The 24278-nt window shown below is 40.4% G+C and overlaps 1 protein-coding gene across 1 annotated transcript in view; it reads left to right on the top strand.

Annotated features, from left to right (window-relative positions):
* The window catches only part of SPEF2 (sperm flagellar 2), a 172611-nt gene that overhangs the window by 111607 nt on the left and 36726 nt on the right, over positions 1–24278 (top strand). The window contains exons 26-29 of the mRNA XM_065873225.1: positions 2455–2602; positions 4737–4865; positions 6859–6997; positions 9680–9909. Of these exons, the coding sequence (XP_065729297.1) occupies positions 2455–2602; positions 4737–4865; positions 6859–6997; positions 9680–9909 (646 nt within the window). The remainder of the gene's footprint in view (positions 1–2454; positions 2603–4736; positions 4866–6858; positions 6998–9679; positions 9910–24278) is intronic.

Genomic DNA, 24278 nt, shown 5'->3' on the forward strand with positions numbered 1-24278 from the left:
TAAAGGAAATTGCTAACTCACCGTGGTTTGCATGAACACATTCAAAAATGAATTGCTTGCAATTTAGGGGAGAATGTTAACAAGTCTGCTTTCAGCTTTACCAAGAATTTGAAAGTACAGTATATATCATGAAATCCATTTTTATCAACAGAACATCTGATTAAAAAAACGCATACAGGGCTTCCCTGGTGGTGCAGTGGTTGAGAGTCCGGTCCGCCTGCCGATGCAGGGGACATGCGTTCGTACCCCAGTCCGGGAAGATCCCACATGCCGCGAAGCGGCTGGGCCCGTGAGCCATGGCCGCTGAGCCTGCGCGTGCGGAGCCTGTGCTCGGCAACGGGAGAGGCCACAACAGTGAGAGGCCCGCGTACCGCAAAAAATAAAAAAACGCATACACACCCACAAAAAAGCTGCCTAGCTCTCTGAAACATTTCTGCATTCCTCCAAGATTCTGCTAATACTGAAGAAGCTGTGGGTGTATTCTGTAGCATATGATTATTTTAAAAGAAATTCCATCAATCAATAAGCATTTTCTGGACATCTTCTATGAGCACAGCACAGACACTACAAGCTATGCAGAAAACCAAGAAGCAGGGCTGGCTCAGCCCCCCGGAGCGCTCATTTCATTTGGAGATTGGGGACAAGATTTAACACTCGTAGAACAGTTGGGCAGAGTGATATGCTGCGCCATGGGTGTGAAGCGTGGTGGGAATCTGGAGAGGACAGGAATTGGCTGGTCTATCGCCCCCGCAGGACTGAAAGCTTCTTTGAGAGAAGAGATTAGATTATGCCTTCTTCATCTTTCTAGTCACCTCTATCCAACTTCCTGTTTCTCCTCTGGGCCCCTCCCCCAATTCTCCCCAGAAACAACATCAGGCTTGGACACAGTAACCACTGTAATAAGTAACTAAACTCCCATGGACCTCCATTTCCTCACCAGTTGCCTTATTGAGATTTTTAAGTTTTCAACCATATGTTGCTACTGCCCCCATGGTGTGTGCGGGTTTTCTTTCTTCGTTTTGGGAGTCTCGTCTCAGCTCTCATTTCTCAGATTTACAGCCATAAACGCCCTTCACCTCAGTAGGAGCAGGTGAACTTATTTTAGCAGGTCCAGTCTTTCTCTTTTTTATGTTTTTCATTTTTATTTTGTATTGGAGCATGGTTCATTAACGATGTTGTGTTAGTTTCAGATGTACAGCAAAGTGATTCAGTTATACATATACATGTATTTATTCTTTTTCAAATTCAATCCCATTCCTGGGCATATATCCAGAGAAAAACATGGTTCAAAAGGTCCAGTCTTGGGGCTTCCCTGGTGGTGCAGTGGTTGAGAGTCCGCCTGCCGATACAGCGGACGCGGGTTCATGCCCCGGTCCGGGAAGATCTCACATGCTGCGGAGCGGCTGGGCCCGTGAGCCATGGCCGCTAAGCCGGCGTGTCCGGAGCCTGTGCTCCGCAACGGGAGAGGCCACAACAGGGAGAGGCCCGCGTACCGCAAAAAAAAAAAAAAAAAAGTCCAGTCTTTCTAACTGCAGGCACAGCCCCAGCTGTACAAGCCCCAAGACAAGGTTTTCCTGCTGCCTGCAGAGCACAGCCAGCCTCATAGGCAAGATGGAGGGATCCCAGCAGCACTTCGCACATCTCCCTCTCTGCCCTTCATCAGCTATTGTATTGTGACCACACAACTAATCTCTCATACCAGGAAATCTATGAGAGTGAAAGGAGGGTGCTGATACGAAGAGAAGCTGAAATTTCCCCCAAGTAGAGGAAGTTAAGAAGCAGCGATGCAGTTAGCCTATGGGACAGGTCATCCTCATGAACCCTGCACCTTGCTGGGGTGATGTCTAGTGTTAGAATAGAATGGAAGCCCAGGATTCAAGTGTCCGTGAGTCCAATTAATACAGGGCATGTGCCCCCAAAACTTGGCTGGAGGACATGAAAAATTGTCACCAATTTTATGTATGAAGCACAGACACACATGAAATACATAGGCAGATACCCTTCTGCAGTATTACAATTTCAGGAAGGGGAATGTGGTTAGGAGAAACTGACTTAAAAACAATCAATAATGAAAAAAAACCTGAGAAACAATGATATAAAGGAATGCCCCAGGTTGAAGGCCAAGAAATAACAGGCACTTGGAAGAATAGGGGGTGTTAAATCCATAGGGTCTGAGATTAAAAAGAAAGAAATGTTTGTGTAACTAAAGACCAATGGCAGGCAGGGCTTGAGAAAGTGAGTGGCCTCCACACAGGTGGCCTCTGGGAAGCTACATCTTGGGACAGAGACAGGTTTCCATTTAAGTAGAATCTTTTAAATCTTCTGTAAAGATTGAGTACATGGCATGTTTGCTGTAGAATGAGATTTCAATGGAATTGGGTGATGGCTAAATCCAAATAGCTATCGTCCATCATAAACGTTGTATTAACTGAAATGTTGCTCTTATACAACCAGGTGGCTGCTGAAATTCATCAGAGACTCATGGAAGAAGAAAAAGAAAACCAGACAGCAGATGCAAAAGAAAAACCTCCTCAGGTAGCTGCAAATAAAAAAGTGAAAAAGGAGCCGCCCAAAAAAAAGAAAGAGGACAAAAAAGGAAAAGGTATTCATGGCTTTAGCGTCCAGAACCCTGGATGCTTAACCTCCCCTTGGTGGAGAACAAGCACTTAACCAGGCACATGAGCCTCTGAGCTACTAGAATGCTGTTCATTAGGTTTTACTTCGAGACCCAGTCTTCTGTGAGCCTGAGTGTTAGTTGGCAAACATTCTCCATGCCAGCGTTTATCCGAATAGCCAAGTGTATCCAGGGTGAAATAAATCTCAAAGATAGTTTTGAACATGTGAAAAGAACTCCAAGATGACACTATGTAATCTGAAAAGTGTGTGCAAGGGGGCTGACACTGGCTGCCTTGATCAAGAAAGGGTTAAAAGCTAATTCTGAGTATGTAAGTTTCAGGTTTAATTCAGGTTTCAGGTTTCATTCAAGCAAGTCCTTCTCTCCTGGAGGCCTCCTACCTAAAACTCAGCCTCAGAGGCAGGATGGAATGAAAAGGGGAAAGGGTGGGCTCTACCACAAACATTACCTTGGCCTCTGAATGTTTCCACTTGTACATTTTTGCAGTGACTTGAGGCAAGAGAGGAAGAGAGGGAAGCACATGAGCCAAAGTCCTTCCACTGCTCAGTTGCTCCTGATGTGTTTGTTAGACCCCTGACATGCAGAACATGATGAGGATGGGTACTAAGGACACAGTGATAAACTTCAAAAAACAGAAACGTGGTCCCTGCCCTGATAGGACTGTAGTCTAATGGCAGAGACAGACATGTGACTGGTCATTGTTCTTTATGGGGGAGGTAGAGGTCCCTGGAGAGCGCAGTTATCTCACTCCATCTGAGGGGTAGAAAATGCTTTCCAGATGGAGTCCATCCAAGCAGCTAGAGTAGGAGTTAAGACAAAGCCCTCAGGATGGGGGTTGGGGGAGGTGGTGACCCCTGAAGCCAAGGAAAAGGTAGCCCCACAGTAAAGAACAGGCGACCTTGGTCCATTTCAGATGGGGAACATAAAGGAAATAAGCAGCATTTGAAGGAAATGCTTCCATTTACTTTAGTGGAATAATTGGTTGGGTCCAATCTCTTAATTTTACAGATGTTAAAACAGAAACCCAGAGAGATTAAGGGCTCTTTCATCTGTAATTTATACTTACTGTTCACTATTGAAATTAGCACATCTTATTATAATTTCTTTGTTTACATTTGTCTTCTTCCCAAAATTTGAACCCCTTGAGATCATACCTTCAAGAAAGATTTATTGAGCTAAGTAGAATAGTACAAGCTGGGCCTGCAGCTAGAATCTCACTGCCATTTCTTATGGGCAAATTCTCAAACACTGACAAATTTTTTTTTTTAATTTATTTTATTTTTTGGCTGCGTTGTGCCTTTTGTTGCTGTGCATGGGCTTTTCTCTAGTTGTGGTGAGCAGGGGCTTCTCTTGTTGCGGAGCACGGGCTCTAGGCACGCAGGCTTCGGTAGTTGTGGCTCGTGGGCTCTAGAGCACAGGCTCAGTAGTTTTGGCACACGGCCTTAGTTGCTCCGTGGCATCTTCCCAGACCAGGGCTCGAACTCGTGTCCCCTGCATTAGCAGGTGGATTCTTAACCACTGCGCCACCAGGGAAGCCCAAACACTGACGAATTCTTATTTTCTAATTCTCGTGTGTAATCATTAAAGTACTTGTATTTAAGCACTAGTTAAAAGACAATGAAGTAGATTACGAATTCTTGACCATCAGCTACATTTCCACCTATCTGCTTGAGGTTATTCTCTGATCTTCTCTTGATGAGGACCTGGGAAACACTTGGCCAATACAAGTATCCCTTGTGAAGTGGTACTTCTCCAGGTGGCCAACGCTATGTCGGGGTTTGCTAATTTCTGTCCCCAAACACTAAATTGCATCCTCTTTGGTGTCTGTAACCCTGTCTGCATGAGCCACACACCTCATTTTTCCATGATGCTAGACGAATGGGGTATTATTATATGTGTCCAGCCAGACACCACATCGAGAATTCTCAAGGAAAGATTATCAATATTTCATCACCCACACTGTCTGGACCAGGGTCTCTCCTTTCCAAATCACCAGACATGTATCGCCCTACACACTTCACTTTGTACTCATTTTATCCAAGTCCCTTCGTGTACACTTGTATGTTGGCAGGTAACTCAGCACGTTTCATTGCCCTTTCAGGTAAATCCCCACCTATGGCAGAAACCGCTCCTGTAATAGTAACAGCAGAGGAGGCTGAAGAAATGGAAATAAAAAACAAACTGAGGCTCAGAATAAAGGAAGAGCATCTTGCTGCCCTGCAATTTGAAGGTAGCAATTGGAAAGAACTAAGATGATACTTTTAAGTAGAAAACAGACCAGTAGGCAAACAGCCGCTGGCTGGCTTTTGTCTATGAGGACACAAAGCAAACTAACTGAAAGGTACAACATTCAGTTGGCTGTTTTCATGTGACCGTATGAAGACTAGATCTGACTGTCGTATGATTGTCTGCTGGGATCTCAAAAAGGGAATTTGAGAAGAGGTTAGGAGAACACCAGCAGTAATTAAAATCTCAAAGAAAAGAAACAAAAGCAGTATTTTAGACTTGGTGTGATTTTACAGGCTGAAAGAAAGCTTGGGGCTACCTAAGGAGGTCCTTCTATATTATAATAAGAATAATTTAGGCCTCTCATTAGGAAGGTAAACCCTGACTAAAGGCTAACGGGTCCTGAAAGTGAGTTCTTGGGAGCAGGGGCCACAGAGGAGCCAGTCATAGATCGATAATGTTCAAGGGCCTCCTTCTCTAAAGAGAGCAACAATTTTACAAGACATAGTCTTCTTGTGGCTCTTCCAGTTGTCATATAATAAATTCAAAATGGAATTTGAAAAGATCAAGAAATTGAGCCAAAGTATCCTGATTGGAAAGAAACCATGGTCAATAAACTAGCTGTCAAAACCATAAAAATGCAGCATTGGGTAAGCTGGGACCCATTAACTACTCAAACAACTAACTACTAAAGATGCTTTCCATCCCTTGCTTCTCTCCTTTTCTCCCTCTCTCCATCCTCCTACCACCTGCTTTCATAATGCCAAGAGTAAAATCTGAAGGATGTTGAACACAGGAAGTCAGGACACACGCTTGTCCTGTTGCCTGTCCCCACATCTGCTTTCAGTAGCTAAGTATGCTTCATCCTTCAGTTCATTCTATATGTGGTCCCTAGTGTAGCTAAATTCACTCATTTATATAGTAAATGTTTACTGAGTTTCTACTATGTGCCAGGTCCTGTAGTAGTTGAAAGAAATACACACACATATATACAAAACAACAAACAAAAATAAAATCCAATCTAGAGGAAGAGAAATGCAAACATCACTTATAATACGTTGTGATATTGGAATTAGGCGGACAGGACAAAGGAAGCATGGCGGGAGTCAAGAAAGACTTCTGAGCAGATGAATTCATGCTTGAGAAGAACTGGAAGAATGTGGGAAATGTGCACAGGGGACAGCGGGGGCAGGGAAGGGGGAGGAGAGCTAGGTGACTAGTGGGGATTACCTGTGGAGTCTGAGGCACATTCTGGGAAGGAGTGATCAGGGAGGTGGAGGGTCGCATAGACCCTGCCCAGAAAGTTACATTTCCCTTATGGCGTCTGGGAGCTAGTGAAGAATTCTGAGCAGAAAGCACCTGTGAGCACATGCGCAGGTGAGCTGGGTTACTCTGGGGTGGGTGGAAGTGGATTTGGATTTAAGGTGGGGAAAGGAGCTTGGAGAAAGCAGGACGGGGGCGGTTGCTGTAGTTGAGGCGAGTCATAAAGCAGTGCCCAATCGTGGTGATAGAAAAAGCAAGGAAGAAAGATTGGACAGATATTTTAGAGGAAAATCCACAGACCTCATTGTGTGCCCAGAGCATCAATGGGCGCTGGGACCACGGGCTTCACCCTCCTGTCACCTGTCTGAGAAGGATGATGGCGTCGCCTTCCCAAGGTTCTAAGACGGGAGATCCAGAGACTTAGTGCCCTCCCCCTTTTTGAAATTCAGAAATTATCTATTTGTGTTTTCCCATTCCAATTTATCAAAGGGTATATTGCAATAAAGTGCAATTATGTGTAAAGCTGAATTATAGTTTTGGTTTAAATAAACTGTCTAACCACACATTGCTTTGTTTCTAAGATGGATAGGGTATAGTTATCCATACTGGTATATCAAGTGTATACCTACAGTTTCACAGACTAAAGCATAATTGGTTTAACATTGAATTTGGCTAATCAGAAAATGCATGACATATAAAACATGTACAAAATGTTTGTTTCTCTTTTTAAATAGAGACAGCTGCACAGTTCAGACTTGAACTGATCAAGGTAAAAGCACTGGCTTTCCTGGAAGAGTTAGTAACAAAGGCAGTTGAGGTATATAAACTCATGGAAAAGTGGCTCGGGGAGAGGTACTTGAATGAAATGGCCAGGTAAAGTACTGCGTGACTTTTTAAAATATTTACTTTGTTAAGTCCTGAAGACCAAAATTGACAAAGATTTTTAAGGTGTTTACAAACTTGAATTACATTTACAAATGGAAATTTTGACCTTTTGGGAAATCACATATGCATTTGTGTTGCCTCTTTTTGACAATAGTAAGTCATGTATCAAAGTGCGCTATTGCACGTTATTTATGAAGTTGGTTTTCACACGGCTCAGTGAGGACCTTAGTTTACAAGGTAAAACTATAAGCAATTTAAAGATATTTTTTAGAAGTAGTATAATGTTTCATATCTTTCTAATGCCAGACTTATTAGTCAGGGCCAATGAATGGGAGATGAAATCATTCACAGGAATGTTTTACCCATTAGGCTGATTCCCTTGTGACAGCCAGTTCTACTTTTCTATTGGGTTCCAAAGCCTTTCCAGATCCTCATTACTGGTGAGGGACAGCAAGTCTCACCCGCTTAATTCTCCCCTGAAAGACATAAAGAGGCAGCTCAGCAGGGCGGAAACAGCCCTCAATGGAGAGTCAGGAAACCTGATGGTCCAGGAGATGGAGAATCTCTCTTTGTCCACATATTACAGCATGCCTAACCACTTCGGGCCCCATAGGCCTCATCTGTAAAAGAAAGCACTCCAAGCAGGCTGTTTTAAAGGTTTCTACTAGATCTAGATTCCGCGATACACTACAGTTTGCAATAAACATTTACTGAAAATTTGGAAGTTGTGGCATACATAGTATACTAACGGCAAGTATTCTCAGAAGCAACACCGGCCAGCTAGAAGACGGTTGTTAGGGTTTGTTTTCTCCAGTTCTTGTCTCAAAATGAAAGTTCTGTCATAAATTCTCAGCCTAGTTGTTTGTATCTGTTGCTCTATAGTAAAACACACACACACTCACGCCTCGGCCTGGTAACCTCACTGCAGTAGGGCCTAAGATACTTTGTCCGGCACTCATCAGCGTTGTGAAGCAGTGATGTTCAGTTCTGTTCTCTGCCTGCTGCCTACAAATGAAAGCATATCTTCTTCATTCTTAGGGTTCACAGCGCCCATCCTTGTGGCCACATCAAGAGGCACGTGGCCAAGTTTCTTTTTTTTTTATCAGATGAACTCGTATTTCTCAGATTTATTTTGTGCGTGTGTGTGAGGTCAGATATATATAAATCTGACCTCTGAATATGGCCACAAGAAATTAAAACCTAGGACTGTCAAGCTATGCTTTCTCTTTTGGTTCTTGCAAAAATTCTCCAGTGATAAGAAGAAAAAGAAATAGTGCGACCTAGCAGATCCCTTTGAACTTCAAATCCCACTTTCCATTTTCATGGGATTTCCCTAGCCGCCCCCCCACCACCGCTGCCCGCCCTTTCTGAGAAGGTTACTCTTGGTAACCTTCCACTAGATGGCGCACTTATTTTGCTGTACTGGTTCTGGCTGGGTGTCTACATTTGGAGTCCCTCCTCACTCAGGGCTACAAGCTCTGTAGCTATCCAGTACCCTTTTCCTTTGCTTCCAGCACGTAAACACCATCAAACAAAAAGTACCTGGACAATACAGACTATATGGACACTCACAAATACAGTATGCTGGAATTAAATTCCAGACTGTCTTTTGAAAAAAAGTGACTAATATATATTTTTTTAATTTTCAGTATACAAATATTTGGTATTCCAGAGTTATATAAAAGCAGATTAAATATGCATTTTTCTGCCATGTTCAATCTTTATTGCAAGACATAAATAAGATTGTTTCTGTAATACAGTAATATTGTACTTATGTATTAAATTTCTCTGGCCTTTAAAATGGCCTTTAATTAAGGCCACAACTATAATCCCCAGTACAGCCTAAATCTATGCCCTATGTGGTTTCACATGAATAACCATAAGGTATGGAGTTGTGTGGTTTTGGCTCCATTGCAAAGATGAGGAAATCAGAGAGCTTGAGTCATTTCCCAAGGACCCATGGCTGAAGAGGGGTCTGTAATGAGAGCTCAGCTTCCAGGGCTCTTCCCACTGCACCACAAGGTTCTGAACTACTGCTGCTTATACCACATGATTTAGCTGGGAATTGTTATTCTCTGTGAAGATAGCAAAGCAATTTCAATGGGTTATCTCGTCAGAGTCCACTCTGTCAAATGTGTCTTCAATAACATCAAACTCCTTGTTATGAAGTTAGAGAAAAGCCACTTTTCTAGACATCCATTATCAAATTTGATTCACTTTACATACAATTTGTCCCGATTCCAAATAAATGTGTTATCCTAACAGTCATATTTTACAGGCTTTTATGTCATATAACTTTATTCTGGTTCATACTTAAAATGAATATATCTATTGACATAATCGTTTATATAGTAAAATATGTTCTAATACTAATAAAACCATTTTAGTGGAGTCTCTTTTTGCTCAACTTTGTATAAAATGTGTAACTCTTAGCCCTGAACGAGCATGTATTTTATTTCTAATCTACATTTATTTATTTATACCCTGCTTTTTTACAAACGGCTTTGAGGAGAAATTAGAATTTTTTAATCATGCGGATTGAATTTTCTAGCTTAGCCAAATTTTCTAAATTTTCCAATGTGTTAACTCTGTGTGTATATCTAATAAGCAAACACTATTAATCTGATAGCATTTTAATGGAGATAACCCTATTCATTTTTCCACTTTCAGTGTGGAAAAATTAACTGAGGTAGCTCGCTATCACATTGAAACATCAACCAAAATTCAGAATGCACTTTATTTAGACCAAGAAGACTTCTGCATTAACGGCGATATAAAAGTCTTTCCAGACCTGTCTCCTCCAATACGCCCTCCACCTGTAGAAAGAGAAGAAAATGGCACCCTGACCATCGAACGGCTTGGCAATCTTCGGGATCAGTTCTTAGAGATAGCACCCAAAGGTAAGAAAAGTAATTATTATGAAAAGAGCACAAAATAAGGTTAAGATTAACCAGGATGGCCATCACCTGTCCACAAGTAAAACAGCCCTCTGGGATTGTGTGGCACTAAAACAAGCCCTTGTTTCATTCTAATTTATCTCATATTTGCTTCATACAACATAGATCTGAATTAAACAGAACAAGACAGTGGTTAATACATTGGCAGTGTGGTGATCCTCATCCCTGGTAATTCTCCTCTCCTGCCCTCCCTGCCCCTGGCTGGCAGGTGGGTAAATTTGAGTATTACTCCGTCTGGCAGTTGAGAGACCGTCTTTGTGCATACTTCTAGTTTAAGTTTTGTGCTGGGATTCTGAGTTTGTGTTTCTGTCTCCCCCACTAGTCTGGGAAGGGAGACCACGGAGTAGAGAATTTTCCTTTTATGTTTGCCTTTTCCCTCAATGTTTCATAGACCAAGAGCAGAACCTTTGTCAACACATATTTGCTTGATTGATTAATTAATTAATCTGTTCACATGTAAGTGTACATGTTATTTTCTGCACACAGATTCTTGATTTCCTTCACATTTTATTATTATGGCTCTGTAGCATCTACACAGGCTTTTTTTTTTAATTTGGGATCTTTCTACTTATAGATATTCATCAATGAATTCCATCAGTTGATAGCACAAGTAATTCTGAGAGAACATGTAGGATTATCATCTCCACTTTATAGGTCAGGATACTGAGTCACAAGCAGTTGAGAACTTGCCTGTGGTCACATATCAATCAGGACTCTTCAGGTTCAAAGGTTTTGCCCCTTCTCACTAAACTAAGTTGCCTCTCATAAAGAGGTTTATCTTCTAACGTCTCCTACTTACTGGAAAAATCATTACTTTTCCCTAGAGAATAGTCAACTGACATTTGTCTAGTACTAACACAACTTCACTTTCATAATGGTTATACTTCACTTATTTTTTTAAAGTTCAGTTATCCCAGAAAACCACATTAGATCTCATTAGTCAAAAGAGTATTACTTTGCTTTAAATCTGAAGACTTCCTTGCTAAGCTCAGTGGGTGAAACAGATGTAAACATTTCCCTGGGTAGACCCCTACCCTAGCAAGTGTCACCTCATCTAATCAGCTTGAGTGGGTCTACACCTCCAAGATATAAAGGCACACACTACAGCAGTGGATGAACACCAACTCAGATTGGCAACATTTAGCAGGAAGCAGCTGGTCAAAAAGATATGGCCATCAGCTGGTACAGGAAAAAAATCTCAGTTGTATAAAGCCAGCTCATGAAATCCCTTCAGTCTTTCAGTCAGGTAGATTCCATCCTCTTTCCCTTTGTGTGGGCTTACAATGTCTTTTTATTATGTATTTCCTTCTTCAAAGTTGCTTTTGCTCTTCATTTTATCCATATTGTTTACATATAAAATAAGAAGACGTATATGAAGTATAATTTGCTTTAATCCTAAACTAGGGTGACTAGAAGCTGGTCAAAATTTAAAGTTTTGGTGAGCATTTGAGTAGGAAAATTATCAACCACTCATAATCCCTTTCAGAAAGGACCTTAGTATTCATGGCGATAATCGTAATACATTCTTGGGTCCAACCTTGAAATCAGAGTTTGAATTTCAATTAAAAGTTTAAACATAAATTACAAATATCAGCTATAACTTGACATACGTATGTCTTAGAAGATTAACTCTAGAAACCGTTGAGACTAAAAGATGTCAACTGACACATTTATCTATTTTCAGAGTTTGGTAGCATACAACGGCTTTCAAAGTATGATAGGAAGAGGAAGGAAGGGAGAAGAAAGAAAGGGAGGTAAAGGAGAAGGGTGATAATTATGTATAAATATATATTTTAAAAGTAGGTGTAAAAGGAAAACCACTTGCCCTAGGGACTTAGAGTGTAATTTGAAAAGGCAAGCAAAGAAGAAGAAAGTATAAACTTCTATCTAGGTGCTCCTCTGGAACAGAATCTGAACTTGATAAAAGTGCTCAAGAATGCAAAGCAAAGGTGAATCAGTGTGCAATGAGGTTGGTCAGGAAAATTGTCTGGAAAAACACCTCGGAGGGAGGAATTGAAAGAAGTAAAGAGTGACTGGATGTCAAGGATACAGAGGATATTTAAAGTTGGGGGAACGGCCACCAGAAAATGTGTAGGTTTGCAGCTTGAGTATGGATGTTTGAGGAAGGGTCAGGGACCTCTCTGCTTCTCCCTCCCCAGTTGCATGGACTGCAGGAAAACAGATGCAGAGGTCAGCTCTGTCTGGGGAACCACCTCCAGCCACCCAATCTAGAGAATTATCCAGATTTAAGAATAATTGCTGTAATTAACACAGAATTGACAAAGCTATACAATACTGTGAGATTTGGGGATCTTGATAGTACAAAATGAGTTACGATCTATAAGCAAAGAGTTTAAACCCTTTTCTTTGTTATTGGCTCAGTTATACTATTTGAAAATATATATATTGCATATGGCACTTTTTAAATACATGTAAAATACTTAGCACAGTATCAGGGGATCTATCAATAGAAATAATATTCATTGTCATCATTTTTCTAATGTATAAAAGGAAAGCAAAGTAATAATCATTCCATTTTCTGGAACCCAGAGTCACAGAATTAGAGGTTCTCTGATGACATCTTAGAAGTCAGGCAGCAAATGTTAATGTTACCCCTCCCTGAGGAAATCCAATGATTACCACTCACTCCTTCTCCCAATTTCCCTGGCCCCAAAAACATCCTTTGACTTGAGTCTTTCTTATTCATTCTTGTTAAAGGGTACACACCAATCCATCTTTTACATGAAGTGTTTGTCATATTCTTTCCAAGAATTAGAAAGCAATCTTTTACGATACATCCCATGGTATTTACCCTAGAAATCTACAATTTCAAAAGACGATCTTAGTTGAAGTAATAACAATTTTGAAAGTATAGAGCAACTGGCTGCAAGTAGTACATTTCTAAATGTGGAATCCTATAGAACTTGCTGCTTGAACTTGAAAATTGCTGTTATTTCTAAGCCAAGAAGTGTGAGCATTTTCTTACACTGTTTCACATATTTCAATTTAACCTATGATATTTAAGATGCAAACTTCAAGCTCACTAAAATATATTAAAATATGGTGAATAGACGATTTTTTTATAGGAAACAACATACATATTTGAATATAACAATCATTATGATACTAAGCCCAAAGTAAGATTTTCTTTTTAGCAAATTTACAAGGAGTATCAATGTGATTAAGTTATATTTTGTTCCCTTTAATTATGCTACATAAACAAAATTATTCAGAGAAATGAATAATCTTTCATTAAAACAAATGACTGAATACATACTTGTGAGTAACTAGTATCAAGATATTAATGGAGAAGATTTGTTCAAGATGGTAGAGTAGAAGGACATGCACTCACTCCATCTTGTGAGAGCACCGGAATCACAACTAACTGCTGAACAATCATTGACAGGAAGACACTGGAACTCACCAAAAAAGATACCCCACATCCAAAGACAAAGGAGAAGCTGCAGTGAGATGGTAGGAGGAGCACAATCACAATAAACTCAAATCCCATAACTGCTGGGCGGGTGACTCACAAACTGGAGAACAATTATACCACAGAAGTCCACCCACTGGAGTGAATGTTCTGAGCCCCACATCAGGCTTCCCAACCTGGGGGTCCGGCAGCAGGAGGAGGAATTCCCAGAGAATCAGACTTTGAAGGCTAGCGGGATTTGATTATAGGACTTCGACGGGACTGGGGGAAACAGAGACTCCACTCTTGGAGGGCACACACAAAGTAATGTACACATCAGGAACCAGGGGGAAGGAGCAGTGACCCCATTGGAGACTGAACCAGACCTACCTGCTAGTTTTGGTGGGTGTCCTGCAGAGGTGTGTGGTGGCTGTGGCTCACCGTGGGGACAAGGACACTGGCAGCAGAGGTTCTAGGAAGTACTCCTTGGCATGAGCCCTCCCAGAGTCCACCATTAACCCCACCAAATATCCTGTAGCCTCCAGTGCTGGGTTGCCTCAGGCCAAACAACCAACAGGGAGGGAACTCAGCCCCACCCATCAGCAGAAGAGTGGATTAAAGTTTTTCTGAGCTCTGCCCACAAGAGCAACACCCAGCTCTACCCACTACCAGTCCCTCCCATCAGGAAGCTGCACAAGCCTCTTAGATAGCCTCATCCACCAGAGGGCAGACAGCAGAAGCAAGAAGAACTACAGTCCTTCAGCCTGTGGAACAAAAACCACAGTCACAGAAAGAGAGACAAAATGAAAAGGCAGAGGACTATGTACCAGATGAAGGAATAAGAAAAAACCCAAGAAAAACAATTAAATGAAGTGGAGATAGGCATCCTTCCAGAAAAAGAATTCAGAATAATGGTAGTGAAGATGATTCAGGACCTTGGAAAAAGAATGGAGGCAAGGATCGAGAATATGCAAGACATGTTTAACAAAGACATAAACCCAGAATTAAAGAACAAACACCTAGAAGAATTAAAGAACAAACAAATATAAACAATACAATAACTAAAATGAAAAATACACTAGAAGGACTCAATAGTAGAATAACTGAGGCAGAAGAACGGCTGAGTGACCTGGAAGAGAGAACTGAGGAATTCACTGCTGTGGAAGATAATAAAGAAAAAAGAATGAAAAGAAATGGAGACAGCCTAAGAGACTTCTGGGACAACATTAAACACACCAACATTCACATTATAGGGATCCCAGAAGGAGAAGAGAGAGAGAAAGGACCTGAGAAAATATTTGAATAGATTATAGTTGAAAACTTCCCTAACATGGGAAAGAAAATAGCCACCCAAGTCCAGGAAGCACAGAGAGTCCCAGGCAGGACAAACCCAAGGAGAAACATGCCGAAACACATAGTAATCAAACTGACAAAAATTAAAGACAAACAAAAATTATTAAAAGCAACAAGGGAAAAATGACAAATAACATACAAGGGAACTCCCATAAGATTAACAGCTGATTTCTCAGCAGAAACTCTACAAGACAGAGGGAGTGGCACAATATATTTAAAATGATGAAAGGAAATAACCTACAACCAAGATTACTCTACCCAGCAAGGATCTCATTCAGATTCAATGGAGAAATCAAAAGCTTTACAGGCAAGCAAAAGCTACGAGAATTCAGCACCACCAAACCAGCTCTACAACAAATGCTAAAGGAACTTCTCTAAGTGGGAAACACAGAGAAGAAAGGGACCCACAAAACCAAAACCATAACAATTAAGAAAATGGTAATAGGAACATACATACCAATAATTACCTTAAATGTGAATGGATTAAATGCTCCAACCAAAAGACACAGGCTCGCTGAATGGATACAAAGACAAGACCCATATATAGGCTGTCTCCAAGAGACCCACTTCAGACCTAGGGACACATACTGACTGAAAGTGAGGGTATGGAGAAAGATATTCCATGCAAATGGAAACCAAAAGAAAGCTAGAGTAGCAATACTCATATCAGATAAAATAGACTTTAAAATAAAGAACATTACAAGAAACAAGGAAGGACACTACATAATGATCAAGGGATCAATCCAAGAAGAAGATATAACAATCACAAATATATATGCACCCAACATAGAAGCACCTCAATACATAGGCAAATACCAACAGCTATAAAAGAGGAAATCAACAGTAACGCAATAATAGTGGGGGACTTTAACATCTCACTTACACCAATGGACAGATCATCCAGACAGAAAATTAAAAAGGAAACAAAAGCTTTAAATGACACAATAGACCAGATAGATTTAATTGATATTTATAGAACATTCCATCCAAAAACAGCAGATTACACTTTCTTCTCAAGTGCACGTGGAACATTCTCTAGGATAGATCACATCTTGGGTCACAAATCAAGCCTCAATAAATTTAAGAAAATTAAAATCATATCAAGCATCTTTTCTGACCACAACACTATGATATTAGAAATAAATTACAGGGAAAAAATGTAAAAAACACAAACACATGGAAGATAATGCACTACTAAATAACCAAGAGATCACTGAAGAAATCAAAGAGGAAATAAAAAAATAGGTAGAGACAAATGACAATGAAAACACGATGATCCAAAACCTATGGGATGCAGCAAAAGCAGTTCTACGAGGGAAGTTTATAGCAATACAATCCTACCTCAAGAAACAAGAAAAATCTCAAATAAACAGTCTAACCTTACACCTAAAGGAACTAGAGAAAGAAGAACAAATAAAACCCGAACTTAGGAGAAGGAAAGAAATCATAAAGATCAAAGCAGAAATAAATAAAATAGAAACAAAGAAAACAATAGCAAAGATCAATAAAACTAAAGGCTGGTTCTTTGAGAAGATAAACAAAATTTATAAACCTTTAGCCAGACTTATCAAGAAAAAGAGGGAGAGGACTCAAATCAATAAAATTAGAAATGAAAAAGAAGTTACAACAGACACTGCAGAAATACAAAGCATCCTAAGAGACTACTACAAGCAACTCTATGCCAATAAAATGACAACCTGAAAGAAATGAACAAATTCTTAGAAAAGTATAACCTTCCGAGACTGAACCAGGAAGAAATAGAAAATATGAACAGACCAATCACAAGTAATGAAATTGAAACTGTGACTTAAAATCTTCCAACAAACAAAAGTCCAGGACCAGATGGCTTCACAGGTGAATTCTATCAAACATTTAGAGAAGAGCTAACATCCATCCTTCTCAAACTCTTCCAAAAAGTTGAAGAGGAAGGAATACTCCCAAACTCATTCTACAAGGCCACCATCACCCTGATACCAAAACCAGAAGAAGAAACTACAAAAAAAAAGAAAATTACAGACCAATATCACTGATGAATATAGATGCAAAAATCCTCAACAAAATATTAGCAAACAGAATCCAAAAGTACATTAAAAGGGTCATACACAATGATCAAGTGGGATTTATCCCAGGAATGCAAGGATTCTTCAATATATGCAAATCAATCCATGTGATACACCATATTAACAAATTGAAGAATGAAAACCATATGATCATCTCAATAGATGCAGAAAAAGCTTTTGACAAAATTCAACACCTATTTATGAAAAAAACTCTCCAGAAAGTGGGCATAGAGGGAACCTACTTCATAATAAATGTCATATATGACAAACCTAGAGCAAACATCATTCTCAATAGTGAAAAACTAAAAGCATTTCCTCTAAGATCAGGAACAAGACAAGGATGCCCACACTCGCCACTCTTATTCAACATAGTTTTGGAAGTCCTAGCCATGGCAATCAGAGAAGAAAAAGAAATAAAAGGAATACAAATTGGAAAAGAAGAAGTAAAACCATCACTGTTTGCAGATGACATGATACTATACATAGATAATCCTAAAGATGCCACCAGAAAACTAGTAGAGCTAATCAATCAATTTGGTAAAATTGCAGGATACAAAATTAATGCACAGAAATCACTTGCATTCCTATACACTAACAATGAAAGATCAGAAAGAGAAATTAAGGAAAACATGTTATTCACCATTGCAACCAAAAGAATAAAATATCTAGGAATAAACCTATCTAAGGAGGTAAAAGACCTGTACTCAGAAAACTATAAAACACTGATGAAAGAAATCAAAGATGACTCAAACAGAGGGAGAGCTATACCATGTTCTTGGATTGGAAGAATCAATATTGTGAAAATGACTGTATTACCCAAAGCACTCTACAGATCAATGCAATCCCTATCAAATTACCAATGGCATTTTTTACAGAATTAGAACGAAAAATCTTAAAATTTGTATGGAGACACAAAAGAAGACAAATAGCCAAAGCAGTCTTGAGGGAAAGAAACAGAGCTGGAGGAATCAAACTCCCTGGCTTCAGACTATACTACAAAGCTACAGTAGTCAAGACAATATGGTACTGGCACAAAAACAGAAATATAGATCAATGGAACAGGATAGAAAGCCCAGAGATAAACCCATGCACCTATGGTCAACTAATCTATGACAAAGGAGACAAGAATATACAATGCAGAAAAGATAGTCTCTTCAATAAGTGGTGCTGGGAATACTGGACAGCTACATGTAAAAGAATGTAATTAGAACACTCCCTAACACCATACACAAAAATAAACTCAAAATGGATTAAAGACCTAAATGCAAGACTGGACACTATAAAACTCTTAGAGGGAAACATAGGAAGAACACTCTTTGACATAAATCTCAGCAAGATCTTTCTTGACCCACCTCCTAGAGTAATGGAAATAAAAACAAAAATAAACAAATGGGACCTAATGAAACTTAAAAACTTTTGCACAGTGAAGGAAACTATAACCAAGACAAAAAGACAACCCTCAGAATGGGAGAAAATATTTTCAAACGAAGCAACTGACAAAGGATTAATCTTCAAAATATACAAGCAGCTTATACAGCTCAATATCAAAAAACAAACAACCCAATCCAAAAATGGGCAGAAGACCTACACAGACATTTCTCCAAAGAAGATATACAGATTGCCAACAAACACATGAAAGGATGCTCAACATCACTAATCACTAGAGAAATGCAAATCAAAACTACAATGAGGTATTACCTTACACCAGTCAGAATACCCATCATCAAAAAATCTGTAAACAATAAATGCTGGAGAAGGTGTGGAGAAAAGGGAACCCTCTTGCACTGTTGGTGGGAGTGCAAATTGATACAGCCACTATGGATAACAGTATGGAGGTTCCTTAAAAAATGAAAAATAGGGGCTTCCCTGGTGGCGCAGTGGTTGAGAGTCTGCCTGCCGATGCAGGGGATGTGGGTTCATGCCCTGGTCTGGGAGGATCCCACATGCTGCGGAGCAACTAGGCCTGTGAGCCATGGCCACTGAGCCTGTGTGTCCAGAGCCTGTGCTCTGCAGTGGGAGAGGTCACAACAGTGAGAGGTCCACGTACCACAAAAAAAAAAAAAAAAAAAACGAAAAATAGAACTACCATATGACCCAGCAATCCCACTACTGGGCATATACCCTGAGAAAACCGTAATTCAAAAAGAGTCATGTACCACAATATTCATTGCAGCTCTATTTACAATATCCAGGACATGGAAGCAACCTAAGTGTCCATCAACAGATGAATGGATAAAGAAGATGTAGTACATATATGCAATGGAATATTACTCAGCCATAAAAAGAAATGAAATTGAGTTATTTGTAGTGAGTTGGATGGACCTAGAGACTGTCATACAGAGTGAAGTAAGTCAGAAAGAGAAAAACAAATACCGTATGCTAACACATATATGGAATCTAAAAAAAAAAATGGTTCCGAAGAACCTAGGGGCAGGACAGGAATAAAGACACAGATGTAGAGAATGGACTTGAGGACACGGGGAGGGGGAAGGGTAAGCTGTGAAGAAGTGAGAGAGTGGCATGGACATATATACACTACCAAATGTAAAATAGATAGCTAGTGGGAAGCAGCTGCATAGCACAGGGAGATCAGCTTGGTGCTTTGTGTCCACCTAGAGGGGTGGGATAGGGAGGGTGGGAGGGAGATGCAAGAGAGAGGAGATATGGGGATATATATATATGTATAGCTGATTCACTTTGTTATACAGCAGAAACTAACACACCATTGTAAAGCAATTATACTCCAATAAAGATTTAAAAAAAAAAAAAGTAAATAGCATCACACTGAAAAAGAAAAAAATAAAAGACACATGCACCCAATGTTCATTGCAGCACTATTTACAATAGCCAGGTCATGGAAGCAACCTAAATGCCCATCAACAGATGAATGGGTAAAGAAGATGTGGTACATATACACACTGGAATATTACTCAGCCATAAAAAGGAACGAAACTGAGTCATTTGTAGAGACATGGATGGACCTATAGACTGTCATACAGAGGGAAGTAAGACAGAAAGAGAAAAACAAATATCGTATATTAATGCATATATGTGGAATCTATAAAAATGGTACAGATGAATCGTTTTGCAAGGCAGAAATAGAGACACAGATGTAGAGAGCAAACGTATGGACACCAAGGGGGGAAAGGTGGTGGTGGGGGTTGGTGGGGGATGAACTGGGAGATTGGGATTGACATATATACACTAATATGTATAAAATAGATAACTAATAAGACACTGCTGTATAAAAAAAATAAAATTCAGAAAATAAAAGGTATTAATGGAAAGAAGTAAAGCTTAAGGAGTTTTCACTGAGTACTGGTTAGCCATATGAAAATTAAGTCTTCATTAAGATAGTCCTTACTGAAAACAATGGAAAATTAAAAATGTGTCATATACTGTCAAATATAGTATATAAGGAGTGCTTATATTCAGCACTCCTTTCCTAGTCAAATTCTGCCGTTTGTCATGATTCTAAATCTCCTTTGGAAAAGGCAGTAATTAGACATAAAATACCATTTGTTGATTGTCACAAATATGCCATAAAAACTGACCTTATATGTGGTAATCACACAAGATTATGCAAAATGTAATGAAACAACTTATCATGCTTAGCATTTTTCTTGCCACCCAGCACAGATCTATACTTTAGAATTTTAGAAGTAGCTTAAGTAAGAGAGAGCCTAAATCACCAAGACGTTCTTTCCACTGACTGCCCCAAGTATCATTCCCGTGAGCATTGTCCCATCATAGAAGGGATTTAGTAAGTATTTTCAGAATTATGACAGTAGCCAATATTGGTATGGTGCTAGGCCCTATGTATCAGCCCCCATACTAGCGTTTCCACGTTAATACACTTCTTGCCCATGGCTGGATGAGGAAGACCCATCCATGAGTAAGAAGAGTCAGATAGCTCTTTTCAAATACCCCTCTTGTCAAATGACTGTAGTATGACCTTGGGCAAGTTATTTAACCTCTTTTCTCACACTTGCCTCATCTGGAAAATGGGGTATTTCATGGGATTGTTATGAACATTAGAGTAATTAATGTATGTAAAGTGCTTTAAAAGCGCCTGGTGCATTGAATGTGCAATTTCAGTGTGATATAAGCCATTATCACTTAATTATATAATTGAAGTAATATTACATTATTATATAGAGATTATGTAGAGATGTGGATGGACCTAGAGACTGTCATACAGAGGGAAGTAAGGCAGAAAGAGAAAAACAAATATCGTATATTAATGCATATATGTGGAATCTGTATAATATATAACAGTATACAATATTGATACAAACTACACTTATTATTATCCAAAATGTGAGCTCGGTATCCTGAAGGTGCACATACCCTAGTAGGCACCTGCAGCATTACCCCAGAGCGGTTTCAGAAAAAAAACACAATACCTGGTGGAATTGAACCATGAGGTATGTGGCTCCCTGCGGACTGTAAGCATCCAAAACAAAAACACTCATTTTGTGTACTGCAGTAAGCTCTGGGTAGGTACATCTTGTCCCAAACATCAAGTGTCAGCACATCAGGAAGACAGTCTTTCTCCAAGGGAAGCAATTTGGAGTCTGTTGAAACTAGAACACTTTTGCAGTGTTCCAAAGTCCCCACTTAAACCATTAGAACTCCTTTTCCTTGTAAGCCCATCAGTACTTTATGTAATGTCTATATTCAGTTCATAGCTATTTTGGCTTCTGCTGAGAGGCTATCAGGAGAGAACACCATCCAGCAATTTCTGTACCCTCACTCCTTCTTCAAGAGACACAGCATTTAGTTGTTCAAGGCCTATAACTTTGTTCCAAAAACTAACAAGGGTCCCTCCTTCAAACTCCTCTTAGAGACCCTTAGAATCAGTGACTGGTCTCAGAGACAGGGCACAAATTCAGGAAGTCTAGGCTGTACTGGCCAGGCTAGATCATCCAGCTATGTGGTTTTTACAGGAATTCAAGGAGGAAGTAGTTGTTGCTGTCTGTGTGGGTCAGCAAAGGCTGTAGCCCACGGGAAACTTTTGGATAGAACTTTCCAGGAAGCAAAGCAGGGGTGGAGTATTCCAGGCACCATGGAAAATGGAATCTACATTGAGATTTTGAAGGTGCATGACATATTTCTGTGATCTGAATCTAAGCAAGCAGAAGGAGTTTACCCGCTGAGAAAACCACAGGGCACCTGGGGGCCACACTCCTTTCTGCTCTGATCCCTAGATTTTGCCACCTGGTGAGCTATTCCTGTCAATAGCATCAGTCCTTTCTTATCGTACCTTTTCTCAGAAATCTTTCTGTATTTCTTGATTTGTGTAAATGTCAGACTAACTGAACTACCTTTCAGACCAAAATAGGGGGCTTACTTACCTGCCGATATATAGTATCATAATTTTAGAATTTTCTCAGAGATGCTAAGCCTAGGAAAACCCACAGAGCTTTCTAGTTACTCCGTTCAGGGAACAAGCCAGGTACGCTTCTTACCCCTGCCTCTTGGTTAGTTGAGGCTTTTGGGGGAGACAGTAGCCATCTGCCGCTCTCAGAAACAGTCTCATCGTCCCTCAAAGCCATCCGGGAAGGATGCCCTTCTTGTAGTAAGTTGGCCCTACCACTGTCAGAGAAGACGGAGCTGAGGCAGGAGGGGAGAGGCGTCCAAAGCAAATCCTGTAGACACACTGCCCTTCATGTCCTGTGATTCTTGTCTTTCACCTCGGGAAGGAAATGACAGCAAAATGGTGTGCCCCTCTCCTGCCTGGAGAAACGGATTCTAGGGGGAAGGAGACCATAGCACCCTTTGTCCATAAGAGAAACCTGTAATATGAAGTGTGTAAACGTGGAGGGTAGGACTGCCTGCTAGCGACCGCCAGCTTCACCACATATGACCACTGTGACATCGGACAAATTAATTAACCTCTCTGTGCCCTAGGTTTTTGACCCATAAAATGGTGATGAATACTAGTAGTTGACCTACTTTCTTAACTATAAAATAGGGATACTGGGTGATGACGATTAAATGATGTAGAGCACTTGGCATACTAACCAAAATGCCTGCTAAGTAGTAAGCACTCACTAAGATCATTCCAGGAATAATGAGCAAGTGTAGGGGGGACAGGGATTAAGCAAAACTGCGGGTAGGCATTGGTGATTACTTAAAATAACCACATGGAGTTATTTTAAAGGTAGGCATTCTGAGTCGAGTCACCAAAAAGCAGAAAAGTCCTCAGAAGCTTGACCGTAACCTCCCAAAGAGGAAAAATCAATTTTTGAAAGCTTGTCTTAAAAAATAGCCTTGGCTTGTATATGATGAGATACTAGATCTTATGTTCTGTGGCCTGTGTCGTAAACATGGAGTGAAGTCGAAGGGAAACCAAGTGAGTTTTTTTTATGACACCAACAACTTCCGGACTGAATTTCTCAACACGCACCATCTCAGCCAGGCTCACACCAAGGCTTCCCTCGTGGAAGTGACAAGAGGTTCCCCAGGGAGCAAAACCACCACGGAGCTGATGGTGATGACCATGAGCAAGGTTACCCTCGGGAGGGTGGAGAACTTGTTCCCATCCTGCCACGCCATCGCCAAGACCGGACGACCCCTCAATGATTTTATCTGGATGTGCTCGTTAGATGATATGAAGGGTGATGATACTGGCCTGGTATTCAGAATGAACAAATCGGCCAGAACATTTACATAGTTTATTGCTGAAGTAGAACAGCGAACTCTAAGAGAGAAATTAGAAAAAAGTAAGTTTTTCTCCGTCCTCAGTGATGGGATCACAGACAGTTCAATCGAGGAAGCTGACCTTGTGTACAAGCAGTGAGCATGCTCAGGGAAAGGACACTGCCAAATCGTTGGGGTACAGACAGGGGGAAAGAAGGGACCTCTGGCAATAAAACATGCCCCTGAGAACACTCTAATGAGAAATCTTCAACTTCGACTATCGAACCAAGACTGGGCAAAGAAACTGGTTGGTTTCGCAAGTGATGGTGCCCATGGCTCAGAGCGAGAAGACGGCAGCGGGGTGGCCCTGCTTTTAAGAGAAATCCAGCCACGTGCGCTGACTGTGTATTGCTCTGCACATCATCTCGAGGTATCTTACAAAGCGGCGTTCCAGAGCATTCCCCTGTACAACGATGTCAGAGACCTTCTCCGCGGCACTTACCACTTCTATCACAATTCTCCTGTTCATAAGAGTACTCTGGTACTTTCAAAGGCCTTCACCTTCGACCTGTGATACCTTCTCAACTAGGAGGCCGGAGGTGGCTTCAAGGATTACAGGCCTCCCTCCAGAATCTTCTCAAAGGATATCAATTGTCCAGCAGCTGCATTCGGTAAGTAATTTTGAAATACTGTACTATTTTAGTTTTTTCAGAATAAAAAGAATACTTTTATTTGAAATAATAATTTTGAGGAAGATAAACCACTGTTTTTTCCTAGCCCATGTTACAGAAAAGGGAAGGCAGAAGTGACACCAATCATCAGAAAGCCAAAGACCTTGTAGA

This window comes from Phocoena phocoena, chromosome 3, assembly GCF_963924675.1.
Source record: "Phocoena phocoena chromosome 3, mPhoPho1.1, whole genome shotgun sequence".
Classification (NCBI taxonomy): domain Eukaryota; kingdom Metazoa; phylum Chordata; class Mammalia; order Artiodactyla; family Phocoenidae; genus Phocoena; species Phocoena phocoena.